This window comes from Pteronotus mesoamericanus, unplaced genomic scaffold (genome assembly GCF_021234165.1).
Source record: "Pteronotus mesoamericanus isolate MK-2021 breed Mesoamerican mustached bat unplaced genomic scaffold, CSHL_Meso_final contig_246, whole genome shotgun sequence".
In the NCBI taxonomy this organism is placed as follows: Eukaryota; Metazoa; Chordata; class Mammalia; order Chiroptera; family Mormoopidae; genus Pteronotus; species Pteronotus mesoamericanus.
In genome coordinates, this window is record NW_026555104.1 from 2,686,606 (window position 1) to 2,700,862 (window position 14,257).

The 14,257-nt window shown below is 50.8% G+C and overlaps 1 protein-coding gene across 2 annotated transcripts in view; it reads right to left on the reverse strand.

Annotated features, from left to right (window-relative positions):
- Nucleotides 1-14,257, reverse strand: part of RGS9 (regulator of G protein signaling 9) — a 52,031-nt gene that overhangs the window by 20,400 nt on the left and 17,374 nt on the right. Inside the window, exons 8-9 of one of the 2 annotated variants that reach the window (XM_054572918.1) lie at nucleotides 12,998-13,079; nucleotides 6,819-6,881 (exon numbers count right to left, since the gene is read on the reverse strand). In XM_054572918.1, coding sequence (XP_054428893.1) covers nucleotides 6,819-6,881; nucleotides 12,998-13,079 — 145 coding nt within the window. Of the gene's footprint in view, nucleotides 1-6,809; nucleotides 6,882-12,997; nucleotides 13,080-14,257 lie in introns of both variants that reach the window. The other variant, XM_054572917.1, reaches the window with a different exon arrangement.

Here is a 14,257-nt window from a genome sequence, read left to right on the forward strand (position 1 = left end):
GATGAGGAATGCTCTGTGCTCAGAAGCCTAAAAAAAAAAAAAATGTAGTTGTGTTCTAAGCTTAGTAGAATATTTTTCCACTTAAAAAGTTGAAGGCACTACCCAAATGATTCAAATATTTTGGCAACCACACTGATTATTTGTTCCCATTCTGTCTCAACATAAGGCACTGTTTTAGAAGACACATATTTCAGGTAGAAAAGGACCCTGAGGCTACAGCAGATTTGCATGCAAAGCTCATATAATCAGATTCTCCTGTTCCAGTTGGCTTAAACGGATTAAAAATAGTGTCTACTGGTCTGTGCCCTCTGCTAGAAGGGGAAGCTGGATTGTTGCAAAACAATAACCACTTAGCAATTAATGCAAAGCAATTTATGCCCCTTGGAGCCCTTACAAAGTGTCAGCCAGGGAGATTTTATTATTCTGATTTCCAGCTCTGAAGCTGTAGTAGGTTATAGGCAACTTTTTCAACATCTCCCAGTCAGTGACGGACTGAGCCAAGATGCAAACCGAGGTCTGCCCTTTGCGAAGCGGAGGAGGGCTCCATGAGAAACAAAACGGCCTGCTCTTGTCTCCGGTGCCCTCTTTGCCCTGAAGCTGAGAGCAGGGCAAAATAGAATGACTCTGTCCAGCCGTTTCAAGTGAAATTAAAATGAAAAGAGAGCCAGACTCCCAATCCCAAGACACAACACAAACTCTTTAATTAACGTTAGTGATGATAAAACTCCTAGCTTTAAGATAAATTAGATCTGGGGATCTAATGCCCAGCATGGTGACTATAATTAGCCATACCGCATTATCAGCTTGCAAGTGGTTAAGAGTAGATCTTGAAGGTTATCAACACACACACACACAAAATTGTAATTATGCGAGGGGTCAGGGGTGTTAACTAACCTTATTGTGGGAATCACTTTGCACTATATACATGTATCTAATCATCACATCGTCCGCCTTAAACTGACATACGTTTCATGTCAATACTGTCTCAATCAAGCTGGGGGGGCTGGGGAGACCACTCACGGAGACGAAGACGGCAAGTGCCCCAGGACTGTGCTCGGCTGCCCCCGTTCTAAACACTCCCCTTCAAAGCGCCTGGGGCCCAAGGCCAAACTTCGGTCCTGTGGCCACGGGGCTCCTGAGCGGCGTGTGCAGACGCCAAGAGCCAGCTTCTCAGTCTGCCCTGCTGTTCTCCGGCTCCATGGGGGCTCTCCCTGCACGTCATGCCTGGTCTACCTAGCGCGGCCTGACTTCGGCCTAAAATGTTTGTTTCCAGGGCCATTATCTCAGTCTTCAGGGTTTAAAATTTGTCATATTTTAATGCACTTCACTGGCTTTTATTACCCTTTTCGGGCCCTGCATGGGCGGTGTGGTTTGCTGCTGGATTTGGGGTTCCCAGAATTACCAGCTATCTTCTGGGAATCAGACGGCAGTGAGCGCTCTAATAACAGGATTCAGCTGAATCTGAGGTTTCCCCACCTCCACCTTGGAGTGTCCACGTGGATTTTAGCATTTATTTCTAGCTTTAAAAATAGCTGTCCGTGGGATCAGCTTCCTATAGGTTGACACATAGGGCACTGGCCGTCTAAGGGAGTGTGTACCGGGGCAGTGGGCGCAAGGGTTCTGGACTCCTTTCAAAGACCAAGAGAAAAGTTGATGAGAAGGTGGGATGGAAGAGTGTGGGTTTGGGGATCAGACCAAGGTCAAAATCCTGGCGCTATCGCTTATTGGCTACATGACTTTGGATGAGTTTTTGTGTTTTTTTGTTTTTTGGGTTTTGTTTTTTTTTAGCATTTCAGGCCTCTATTTTCTCATTTGTAAAAGGGGATAGAAAAACAAGGGATTAAATTAGACAACAGACAGGTGATTGGCATAAAGCAGAGTCTCAACAGACAGCGGCCAGTGACTCAGGGCTCATGTGCTACTGCTAAGCATGTGCACGGTAGGGTTGTGGCCCTACTTCCAAGATAAAATACAGACGCCTGTGCCATATTTGGGACACACTTACACTAAAAAATCTAGTTGTTGTTTATCTGATATTCAAATGTAACTGGGCACCCTGTCTTTTTTATTTGCCAAATATCATAAACCTATCAAAATTATTACTTAGCCAAAGGTCATAAGAAACATGAATTTAAAATAAATTGAAGGTATTTAAGCAACTCAAAGAAAACCACCTCACGATAAAATAAGAAATAAACATTTCTTTTCACTCTGTCACTCATGCACGAATCCCCTGCTCTCTCACAGCTGGCCCTCCTGGAACGGTCACTTCTTTATTCCTCATCTGAGTGACTCTTCGTACAGTAAGGCCCTCAGTCTAAGGAATCTTCAGATGCTCTGCATTCTTGGAATTCTAAGTTATTTTTCACTTGCAGGTCTGCCCAAATAGGGACACATCTAGAACTTGTTTACAGAGCTCTGTGGCCCACTTGCTGGCCTTGAAAGCCGGATGCAGGCTGCAGACAATAATCACAGGGCGGGAAGGGTCAGGGGCATGACCTCGAGTCCCTGCAGACAGGAGAACGGAGCCCAGAACTGAGGGAATCAAGGACCCAGGGAGCAGGCAGCCAGCAGGAGGCTGCAGAGACAAGAGGTAAGGGATGGGCAAGCCACTGAGCAAAACACAAGATGGGGAGAATCCTGGGGAATCGGGGTCCCAAGCATTGGGAGTGGAGAGAGAATCAAAAGTCAGAAACCAGGAAATTCAGGTGCCCTGGCCCAATAGCTCAGTTGGTGAGAGCATCATCCCATATGCCAAGGTTGTAGGTTCCATCCCCGGTCAGGGCACACACAAGAAACAACCAATGAATGCATATATAAGTGAAACAACAAATCAATGTCTCTCTCTCCCTCTCTCTAAAAAAAAAAAAAATCAATAAATAAAAATTAACAACAACAGCAAAAAGAAGCCAGGAAATTCAGAACTGACATGGGTAACACAATGCAGGAGAGATGAGATGGGAGGCAGGCAGCAAGGGGTGCGAGGAGGCAAGAGTTCAAGGTTGTGATCCTCTGAAGTCCCTGGCCTGCCACGTACTTCCTGATCAGGCTGAGGCAGGGGAGACTACACAATTTGCAGGGTATGCTGCGAAATAAAAATGCAGGGCCTCTTGTTCAAAAAAAAAAAAAGTATTAAGAATTTTAAGATAGGGACAGCTGAACATTAAACCCAGTGTGGGGCCCCACTCAGTGTGGAGCTGTGGACCAGAGGACAAGTCCCCCCACGTGAGGCGGGCCCTGAATGCAACACCCAAGGGTGTGGCTGGAGAGGGAGGGCTAACGGTGGCATCAGGGAACAGCAAGAGCTATAGAACTGGGAAGGCCTAAGTTCAAATCCTGACTGAGCCAGCTTGGGCAAACTGCTCAACTTCTCCGTTTCTGTTTTGTCATGCAAAAAATGGAACAGACATGTCCTCTCTTACCAAGCTGCTGTGAGAATTTCATGAAATCCAGTAAACCTCCTAGAAGCCATGTGATGGAGAGTAGAACACATCAGGCAAGATATGGACTGGGCTTGGGTGCCCATGCGCTGAGGTTCAAATCCCAGCTTCCCCATTTCTAAGCCATGTGTCTTGGCTGAGTTGCTTACGCTCTCTCTGTTTCCTCAACAATGAAGTAGGCATGCAAATAAAACCCGGGACCTTGTAGGTAGCTGTGAGTCTTCACCGAGCTGTGACTGGATGTGGGCACTTGGCCCCATGCCCCTGGCAGGCAAGGAGCTGTCAGCAAATGTCAGCCCTAAGGGCTGTCCCTTCCTCAGCACCAGTCACACAGCAGCCACAGGAAGAAAGCTGTTCACACCCCGTGGGTGGGAGTGCATGGCGGGTTGTCACTCGCTGGGGACTCCAGGCTGAGGGTTCTGCAGATCACAGTATTAACACTGTGGAGTCAGATTTCTACCTTTTGCCCAAACACCAGCGTGCACGTCTTTGTGAACTGCCGTTCCCCGGCAGCTGTTTGTCAGACAAAGGAAGGAGGTTGAAATTTTTGTGTCCCTTCACCCCTCTGCCTCCAACTAGGGCAGAAGTATGAGAAGGTACAAGGACAGAGGAGGAGACAGCCCCCCAAAACAGGGTCTAAGGTCTACAGGGCTGCATCGGTTGTCCCTCTCGCAGCACGGTGATAGTTATAGCAACAACAGGAGCCGATGTTTGTGGGGTGTCTCTGCGTGTTGGATGCCATTCTAGACACTTCACATAAATGTCTCACTTACACCCCCGGCAGAAGGAGCTATTGTTCTCCCCATTTTATAGAGGAGGAAACAGGCTTTGAAGAGCAGGAGAATGTGTGCAAGATCACATAAGCAGAGTGGCAGAGCAGAGTGGGGCTCATTCCCGACGTCAAAGCTGCCTTCAGCACACTGCGCTGGCCCTCGCCACTAGGCAGCCACGGTACCCCGCCCGGGGCCGGAGAGGGAGGGCCAGCCTGGGCCACGCCCCCGCCGGCTGCCACTCAGGCTCTCAGCGCAGGGCCAAAATCTCGCTAAAATAAGGGAAACGGGGCTGTGCGTGCTTGGCGCCCCAAGAAGCCTTAAGGGATCAGGACTGAGAGAGGGCACGCTCCCTGGCGGTGGCCCTGGCCCCTGGCCAGCTCCCCGCCAGGCTGGCAGCCCCGCGGACCGGCGGCCGTCAGCCTGAAGGGGCGGGTCCCCGGGGACCCCTAGGCACCTGCCAGCCCAGCAGCCTCCTCCCTTACACTTGATGGTATTTATCTCTTGTGGGTTTTTTGCCTCCATTTAAGGAAAGCAAATGTGTTTTCAAAAGTTTACTAATTCTCAGCAATGGTCTCTCTCTCTTCAAACCAGCACTACGAGTTCTTCTCTGAAAGCAAACAAAAATCCGAAACCTCTGCTCACCCAGGGCCTCACAGAGACACTTCACAGTCCCGCCACTCCCTCCTCTCAGGGCAGATAAACCCGGAAAAACAGGGGACACTGAGTCAGACTGGGGAAATGTCGCAAACAGGCAAAACCCAGCAGCAGCCCCTGTCTCCCTAACGGCTGGATGGGACACTCTCTGGGGCTGGCTGAGGGGACAGAGGGGAAGGTCCTGCCTGCATGAGAATTACGGTTCTTAGTTCTTCTTAATACCGCAGGGCAGCCAGAGTGCAGACGGGAGACGGGGAGCTGGTGGGAGGGAGAGAGAGACAGAGAAGACGACGGTAAGCAAAGGAAAAAGCAGGGCCGGGTCAAACATCTGCACGGTGGACACAGCCCCCCGCCCTGCACACTCTGGCTCCGGGCTGACAGAATTGCCAGCATCGGCCAGAAACAGGTTTTAAAAGCCAGAAGGCACCCCCTCCTCGGCGCCGCTGGTGCTGAGCTTTCCACCCCTGCCCTCCCCTCCCCCACATCGCAGAGGCTTCCAGAGCTGCCAGTTACCCATTTAAAAAAAAAAAAAAAAAAAAAAAAAAAAAAAGCCTTCCAGCCAGGTTCAGTGTTTGCCTTGATGACTGTTTCTATGGCAACCAAGCGACAAAGCCTCAGCAATTATCTGTCATCTGACGGGGGCGGGAGGGGAGTGAGGCGGGGGAGACCAGGGAAAGGCCACTGAAGGCTGACAGTACCATACAGGTATCAAAGGAAGGATCACTTGGAGTTGTGGGCAAGGGACTTAGCAATGCTCACACCCCTGGGTGACATCCTCTGGGGACACAAAGTCTCTCTTCAGATGGACTCCATCCCTAAACCTGGCACCTGTCTCATGCACTGGTGGAGGTCCCCGCAGCCATTTCGAGGTTTGGGTCCCAGAGGGCAAAAGTGTACGTGTCACAGAGCTGCCTCAGGGCTACCTTTTCCCCCCTTCTTCCTCTTTCCCCATTGACTCCCTTCTCCCTCCTTTCCTGATGCATCCCTCTGGGCTCCCACTCAGGCCTTAAGGCATTGCCAAAGCTTACAGAGGACACGCTAGGCTAGAGGTCACTGACCCCTTGTTGCCCAAAGTCAACATCAGGCAGAAATCAATGAAACCGTCTAAGACTAGTTGTAATGGGATTTAGGCTGATTTACTGGGATCAGTGGTTCTCAACCAGGGCAATTTTGTGCCCCAAGGGTACATGGGACACATCTGGAGACTTTTTTGATTGTCAGGACGGGGAGGTGGGCAGGGAAAGGCACGATGTTCCTGGCATCGAGTGGGTAGCCACCAAGGTGCTGCTAGGCGTCCTCCGAAGAGCCGGAGAGCCCCAGACAGCAGTGCCCGGGCTGGGAAACCCTAACCTGAATGCTCACTGTTTCAACAGCTTATGAACTGCATTGATTTAAATAAGAAACCATCATAGGAAACTGGCCTTCCACCACAAGCAGTGGGAAAGGGTCCTTTTAAACAAAAGCCTAAGGGGATCTTTGCAAATATCCCACCTTATTGACATGCAAAAGAAAGTGTGACATTCCAGGTCCTGTCTTGTGGATGAAGGTTTATCCCAAAGCTGACTCGAGGGGGCCCAGAGGCTTCAGGGAGCCAGGGAACTGGCCGGAATTGTATGCAAAATGTCTGTGAGACTTTCGGCAGAAGGCTGTCATAATTTCATCAAGTGTTCAAAGAGGGAAAGTGACTCAGAAAAGTCTGAAACCACCCACCTAGATTCTATCTGCTTTGACCTGCACCCTAGATCTCTTATCTTTCTTTAGGCAGGGCCCTTGCTGTGGCCTCCCCAACACCGACACCGCAGAGCCCATATCCTCCTCTCTTGAGCAATCGCAAAGGGCAGGTATTTTGCCTAACAGACACAGCTAGACAAAAGACAGATGGACACCTTCCCAATGTAAAATGTGACCTAGGCCCTGCCCAAAGGATGCAGCTGAGACGTACCTGGTTTACCTGAACTTCATTTGGATTGGTCACTCGGTCCAGGCCATAGTCCAGCACATTGTTCATTCCTGGCTGAATGGAATGAAAATAACATAAGGACCACTACTGGAAGAGTTTCCAGTTTTTTATTAACTTTGGGTCTTAGCCAGACTGCTAATTGTGAGGCTGAACTGAGAAGGGCTTGTGGCCTAGCCCACAGGTGCTATGAGGGTATATAAGACCTCCTGGGTGAGCTGGTGAGCTTTGAAGGGCTGTTTCACTATCACAGAGCCTAACACAGTGGGATGGATGGATGCATGCATGCACTGATGGATGGGTGGGGGGTAGGTACATGGAGGAGTGAAGGGATGGATGGGTGGATGCTCGAATGGATGGGTAAGTGGTTGCACAGATGGATGAATAAATGGATAGGAAAGCGGGTGATGGGTGGATAGATGGAGAGATGGGTGGGTGGGCGGATAGATGAACTGATGTATACGTAACACTCAAATTCAATAAGAGTTCACCGGGATTAACACATGGGACTCCCAACTCCTCCCCTGCTCCTTACCACCCTGCGGTGCTTTGGAGAGTCCAAACGTCAGCCAGGCACCTCCGGGATCCAATCCTAGTCCTGACACTTCCCAGCTCTGAGGAAGGTCTTGGAAATTACTTCTCCTCTCTGTACACGCTAACCCTTATGAGAAACGGAGATGATGCTCCTACCTGACAGGTTCTTGTGAGGCCTTAACAAGATGGAGTGTGAGGTTCTCTGCAGAGGGTAGCTCTTACTGCGCAAGGGACTGTGTTCATTCTAAGACTGTGTATGTAAACAGAGGCCTAGCCCAAAGCGGGGTCTCAATCTTTGTCAGTCCCCTTCTCCATCAGGCCCCCACCCCTCCAGCCAGTCTTGCTTCCTCGCTCTCAATTCCTGGAGGCCAGCAGTTTGGTGCTGCACTTCCCCCTGGGCTGGTTTGGCAGCAGGCGCCCATCAAGTTCTCCTGTGATGAACCAGGCTGACTAACTGGATCAGAGGCAGGAAGCAACTGGGCTTTCTCCTCATCAGATTCATCCTCATCATTAGGATCAGTCACAGTTCCAGCTCAGAAGTATGGTTGCCGAATAAAATACAGTTTTGCCCAGGTCAGTTGAAATGTCCGAATAAACAACATATATTTGGATTATATAATTTTACATCAAATATATTCCATATGTTTTTATGATCCTCCTACCTGACAGGTTTTTAGTATAAATATACAGTAAGTATCAAAATATTGGGACACACATCATTCGCTGTTTATCTGAAATTCAAATTTAGCTGGGCACCCTGTATTTTATTTGCTAAATCTGGCAACCTCACTCAGTGAACTACCATGGGGGCAAATATTGGGCACACAGCCTAGGCAAGGAAGAGAGAGAAAAAAGAAATAGAAAGTGGGCAGGGGGAGGACCAAGAGAGGGTAGGGCCGTCCTCTCTTAGGTTGTTGCACGTGGACTGCAGTCAACAAATTTAACAGGCACTTCTTCGGGCTGGCATCCTGCTCAGCCCTGGGGAGCCCAAGGCGAGTGTGACAGAGACCCCTGCTTCCAGACACCCCCGCCTCCAGCCACCCCCAGCGGGTCTCATGGAGGAGGCAGCCACTCCGCAATTAATCACACAGTGTGACTAGTGGTAGGAAGGGACAACACAGGAGTCCAAGCCAGCCTTCCGTGGGTTCTAACCCAGCAGGGGGGCGGCAGGTGGGGAGTACAGTCATCCAGAGTCATCAGTCATTGCCTTGGCCTACAGACAGTTCTAGGAATTGCCCCCCACCCCGCCTGGTACAAGAAACCCCCCAGCTTAACTGAAGACAGACTTCACGCACGCACGCACACACACTCTCCCACTTACAACTTTCACATCTCCTACACATGCATTCAGTCTCACACGCAGTCACATTTAATACACTCACACACACACTCAGACCCACTCACATACTCACACGCGCATACTCTCACGCTTACACACTTGCACAAGCATGCACTCTAAGTCACACATGCTCACACACTTGCACTCCCGCACATATACACTCTCACATGCATGCATGCACACACGAGCACACGCACACTCCCAGCCCATGCCCACGGTGCCCCTGCAACCACTGGCTGGCTGCTCCTCAGTGCCAGTGCAGTCATCTCTTTCAGCTCTAAGTTAGTTCTCCAACCCTCTCCCTTGAACTTGACCCATGCTTTGATATCAGTTCAGCTGCCTGAGCGCTCTGTGGTGCACCTGCAGAACCATCGTCGGCGCAGGGCTGCCCTCGGCTGCCCAGACCAGACAGCCGGGGCCTCAGAGCGGTAGCCACCCAGCGGGCTCTGCGACTCTGCCAGCCTGTGCAGTGCCAGGCCTCCTGGCTCTCTTCAGCTCGACCACAGGGCCAGGTCCGCTCCTCTGGCTGCCCCGCCGCCCAGGCTCTTGTGTCCTCTTGGCCTTTAAGTAAATCTCAGCTGTTCCTGTAGAGCTGTGGTCCCGCCCCAGTGCCCTGCCTGCAAAACTCCCCAGGGGATGCTGCTTTTCTGCTTCTGCTGGATTGGGAAACCCCAGAGTCCGTCCGTCCATCCGTTCGTTCATTCATTCATTCATTCGTGCATGCATCAGGCAGCGTGAAGTCTTTGTTTCCCATGACAGTCACCAGAGCCACAGCTGACGTAGTTCCTGGCACGCAAGGAGATGCCTGAATGGTGATAACCCAGAGCTGACTGTCAGTGCACAGGAAACAAGGGCAACGAGCCTCCCTGCGGTGGGCTGCCAGCAGTTCAGGAGGGTTGCAGAGGCACGGAGCCCTGGTGCCACACACAGGAAGCCCTCCAGAGGTCGCCAAGCCTCCCTCTGCCACCAGGGGAACTGTGAAGGCCAGGGTGTGACCACGTCCCATGGGCGTAAGCCAAAGCGGCAATTTGCTTCATAATGCAGGTCAGGAAAGGACCCCTGTACCAAGGCAGCGACATTCTCAGAATCCACATTCCAGAGCAGGGCAGGATGGGAGCTGACGTCCACTCGTAGCTGACAATCCCCTATGTCCCTCCTGTCCCTTCTCTTGCTCTCCTCTCCTTGCCTCATCACTCTCTTCCCTAACATATCAGTTCAGACCTTTCTGGTGCCTGAGACAGAAAACAAGTAATAAATAAAATCACAAATAGTTTTATAAACAAAATAAAACAGGGGACAGAGCTAAAGAGGAGGCTGAAACTGGGAGACAAGTGTGGACGGAAGGGCCAGAGAAATCTGCTGCAAGCAGATCTTGGCTTGAATGTCACTTCCACAAACAGGTGCTCCCAGACCCTGAGTCTGAGGCAGAACCCCTGCACCTCACGCCTAGCAGGGCTGGCTTTCTGTATGGTACAAATTCACCTGTGCAAGCTGCTGAACCTCTCTGAGCCTGGCTCTCCCCATGCGGATGATGGCGATGATGCTGCTCCCTACCTCACAGCATCATCCACAGGTAAATAGGACCATCCATGCCAAGAGGTTAACACAGGCATGCAGTAGGCACGCAAGGAATTCTAGCTGTTATTTTATGCCCAGCACCTAACTGCTTAGCCTGCACAGTCAGAGCCCCGTGAAGGTTGCAGGGATTAATGGACAGACAAGTGAACGGGGGAATGAATTGATTCGGTAACTGCAAGTTCTGTTCCATCCACAACAACCGTGGATTCGTCAGTCCACACAATGGGTGCTCTACACACCACAGAGCCAAATGCTTTGTCTGCCTGGCTGGCTTTTTTCCCAGTGAACTGAGAGTTTGTTTGGGTCTCTCGGAGACAGTCCCTAGGCTCCCAGACCTCCTGGGTTTGCTCAGTTTCTAGGCTGAGACTTCAAACCGGACACTCTTCAAATAGAACATGCTTCTAACCCCAGTGCTTTCAGAGGCTGCGGACGGTTTAAGAAAGTGGAAGAGAGCAGAACCCAGATGCTCTCTGGCCTCATCTTTGATGACTGGTCCAGTTTTGACCTCAGGGAGCAGCAGTGAGAGAGCCTGGATGTGAAGAATTTTGTGTCCAAGGAATTTTTTACAACCGCTCCGAGCACTTCAAAGCCTCATTCTGAACTTGGCTCCCCAATGCTATCAGAGAGGAACCAGGCGCCTTTGAACCCTGGCAGCATGTTGGTTAGAGCAGCTGGGACTCATGCAATACTCTAATGACCAAGGAGGTTACAAAAAGGTCTTAAATGCACTAAGACATCATGAGACATCGTCGTGGGAGGCAAAAGAATGTCGGGACTAAGAGGGAAAGGCTGGAACAGCCTGTGGATTCGGAGCCTCTGGCACTCTGTGGCTGTGGAACTTTGGCCAGTGAGCAGCATCCCTGAGCCTCACCTTCCTTATCAGCAAAATGAGACAAATACTACTGCCTCCCACACAGAGCAACAAAGATGAAATAAGATAGTGACCGTTGAGTGATGCTTAGGGAAGTGCCCAGGATGCTGAAAGTTCTCGATTCAGGTCTGTGGCGGTGATGATGACGACAGCAACAATGTCAATGGTGGCAATGGTGGGGACAGAAGTGGAGAAAGTGCGGGCAATGTGGGAGGCGGCGGAGGTGTGTGAGGTAATGGCGAAAGCAGTCATCACAGAGATGCGTTGTCAAGTTTAGGTACTTCTGAATCATCCTGTGAAGAACCACTCAGCCATTTGCCTGGTGCTGGGGCTGAGCACTTGCCCAGGAGAACTGGGGAGAACTCGGACAATCTGGTTTTCATTTTGTTCCCCATAGGTCTCCTGGTCTCAGGGACAGTGGGGAGGCATGGGACCCGGGGCAGACCACGTACACAGCGAGCCTTTATCGCTTTGCAAGCAGTGCAGCGGCACTGGCATTCCAACACCACGGAGTATCACATGTAACATGGAAGCCATTCTCCACCCTGCCAGGGACAGGATCCTTTCGGTCGTGGGTGCCACTGGGCACCAGGGCATCTTGCCAAAAGGGTGGCTTCTCTGCCATTTGCCCTAACTCTCACTAAATTCCTCCCTTTAGAAACAGATGCCTGAATGCAGCCTGAATGGTTCCCTTCTCATACAAAGAGCTCACTCCCAAGCTCTGATGCAGAGGAGGGCGCTTGGCTCTGTTTCTCCAGAACCCTGGGCTCAGGCACCCATTCTCTCACCCAGCCCCCGGGCACTCGTGTCGGGCATTGGGCAACCGGTTTACCCAGACGAGAAGTGCCAAAACAGAGCAAAACCACACAAGCTTCTTGGAGGTCAACCCCAGGACCTTAACCTCAGACACAAGTCATCCTAACCAATGCCCCCATGATGGAACGGCCACAGGGTATTTGAGTACAGAAAAAAAAATTAGCAAAACAGCCAAAATCTGATAGGCCTGACACTCAAAAATCAAGAAGCTCTGTCACGATGATGAACCCAGTTTGCTTTCTGGTTCTGAGAATGTGGTTACCTGGCAAGCAAGACAACGAGAAGAGGAAGAGGAAGAACACTTGTTCTGACCTCTTCACTTTCCAGAAGGCCTTTCAGATCATCCGCCTCTCACAATCCATAGGCAGCACATAGGTCTGACAAAGGAGCAAACTGAGGCAGCAGAGTTAACCCCGGGGGTGACAGTGACCACCTGCTTCTTTGTGCTGGGGCATGAGGCTGCCATTTCCCATTGATGAGTTCTGACAAGTGACATCACTTACGTGCAGCCTGTGTCCCTGGGACATTTAAAGTCCCACCGCCAGAGATGCCATGTGCTCTCAGCAATGAGGCTCAGCACACATGTCTCCCCCTCCCATCCCAGGCACTGGTGGCTGGATCCGAAGGAGGAAAAGTGGGGGAGCCAGAGGCACAAGGCAAGGCTGTGCCTATGCAGAGTGTCAGTTCTCTGCAGCATTCTATTTTTATACTTTGGAGCCTATGTTCTAGTTTCTCTTCTTATATGTCTTTTCCAAGGTATCCTGGCCAAAAAAGGCAGGGGAGCCTACCTCTCTTTAAAGACCAAATCATTCAAGTCTCTGGCTTAGGGAATGTCACGTGGTCCCAACACCACCAGATGGGCCACGAGCAGAGCCCATCCAGGGAGTGCCTTTCCTCTCCCAGCCAAGAGGCTCGGGAGGCTAACCCAACACTGAGCAGCTTCTCCTGTGACTCCGTTCCAGCCCCTGGGGGAGGTGAGGCAGCAGCAGGGGCGGTGAGCACAGGGCGGCGTGGGGGACTGGGAGGCATACTCACAGGGCATCGGTGGACCAGCCAGTACGCCTTCTCCTGGCAATCCAGCGCGTACCTGTCTGCTTTATTCCTTTCCTTTCCAGTCCTGAAAAGACAAAAGCCATGTTTTTTGTTGTTTGTTTTTTTTTTCTTCTTCAGGTTATTAACAATTAACTCTTTTCAATTAGTTTGCATTCAATATTATTTTGTATTCGTGTCAGTATAGAGGTTGCAGAATCATATACTTTTCAAGGTGTTCCCCCTTGCGTTTCCAGTACCCACCCAGCACCATACGTCATCATTACAACATTATTGACTATATTCCTCATGCTGTGCTTTACATCTCTGTGACTGTTCTGTAACTGCCAATCTGGTCTTCTCAATCCCTTCGCCTTTTGTACCCAGCCCCCCAATTCCTCCTCCCCTCTGGCAACCATCAGTCTGTTCTCTGTATCCATGAATCTGCTGCTGTTTTGTTTGTTCATTTAGATTGTTCTTCAGATTCCACATATAAGTGAAATCACATGGTATTTGTCTTTCTCTGACCGACTTATTTCACTTAGCCTAATACCATCGGTGTCTATCCATGCTGTCACAAATGGTAAGATTTTGTTCTTACAAAAGCCATGTTTCAAGCCAGAAAGACTTGGCATCTTTTGCTCGGTGCCGGGCCCCATTCCTGAGGACCCACGCCATGCTCCCAGCCTGCCCACCTCATCCACGTTGCCAAAATGGAAATGAAAATAGCAAGCCCTGGTAGGACCCTGGTGTGCTCGGTACCCTGCTGAATGCTTTCCCACAGCCGAGCTCATCTCATCCTCTCGGTGACCTCCTCTCACTTCACAGTTCAGGGACTAAAGCAGAGGTTGGCTGTCCTGCCCGGGGTCACACTGTCAGCAGGTGGGAGGAGTGGGACTTGAACATGGATTCTCATCCCAGACAGAGTCCTGCTGGGGTGCAGTCATGCCCATGAGGAGCCATAGAAGCAAATCACCTCCAGCACCTTCACCACCAGAGTGAATGTGGACGACACCCTGGGCTGACATTTGACCACTTGCCTTTTTAATTCATCTGCTTTGGTAGACTTAACCAACATCTGCATGAGTGGGCAGCAAGCAACGCCAGCGCGCGTGACAGGGGAAATGCTGGCCTTGCGGCGTGTTCATTCCTCCCCGCCCCGTCAGTTCCACTCTTTCACTTCAAAGAGCTCGTGCCAAGTCAGGGTTTTTCTGAGCCCAGCCTACTATACAAAAGGCTATTGATTTTCCCTCCTATCTCTGAGTC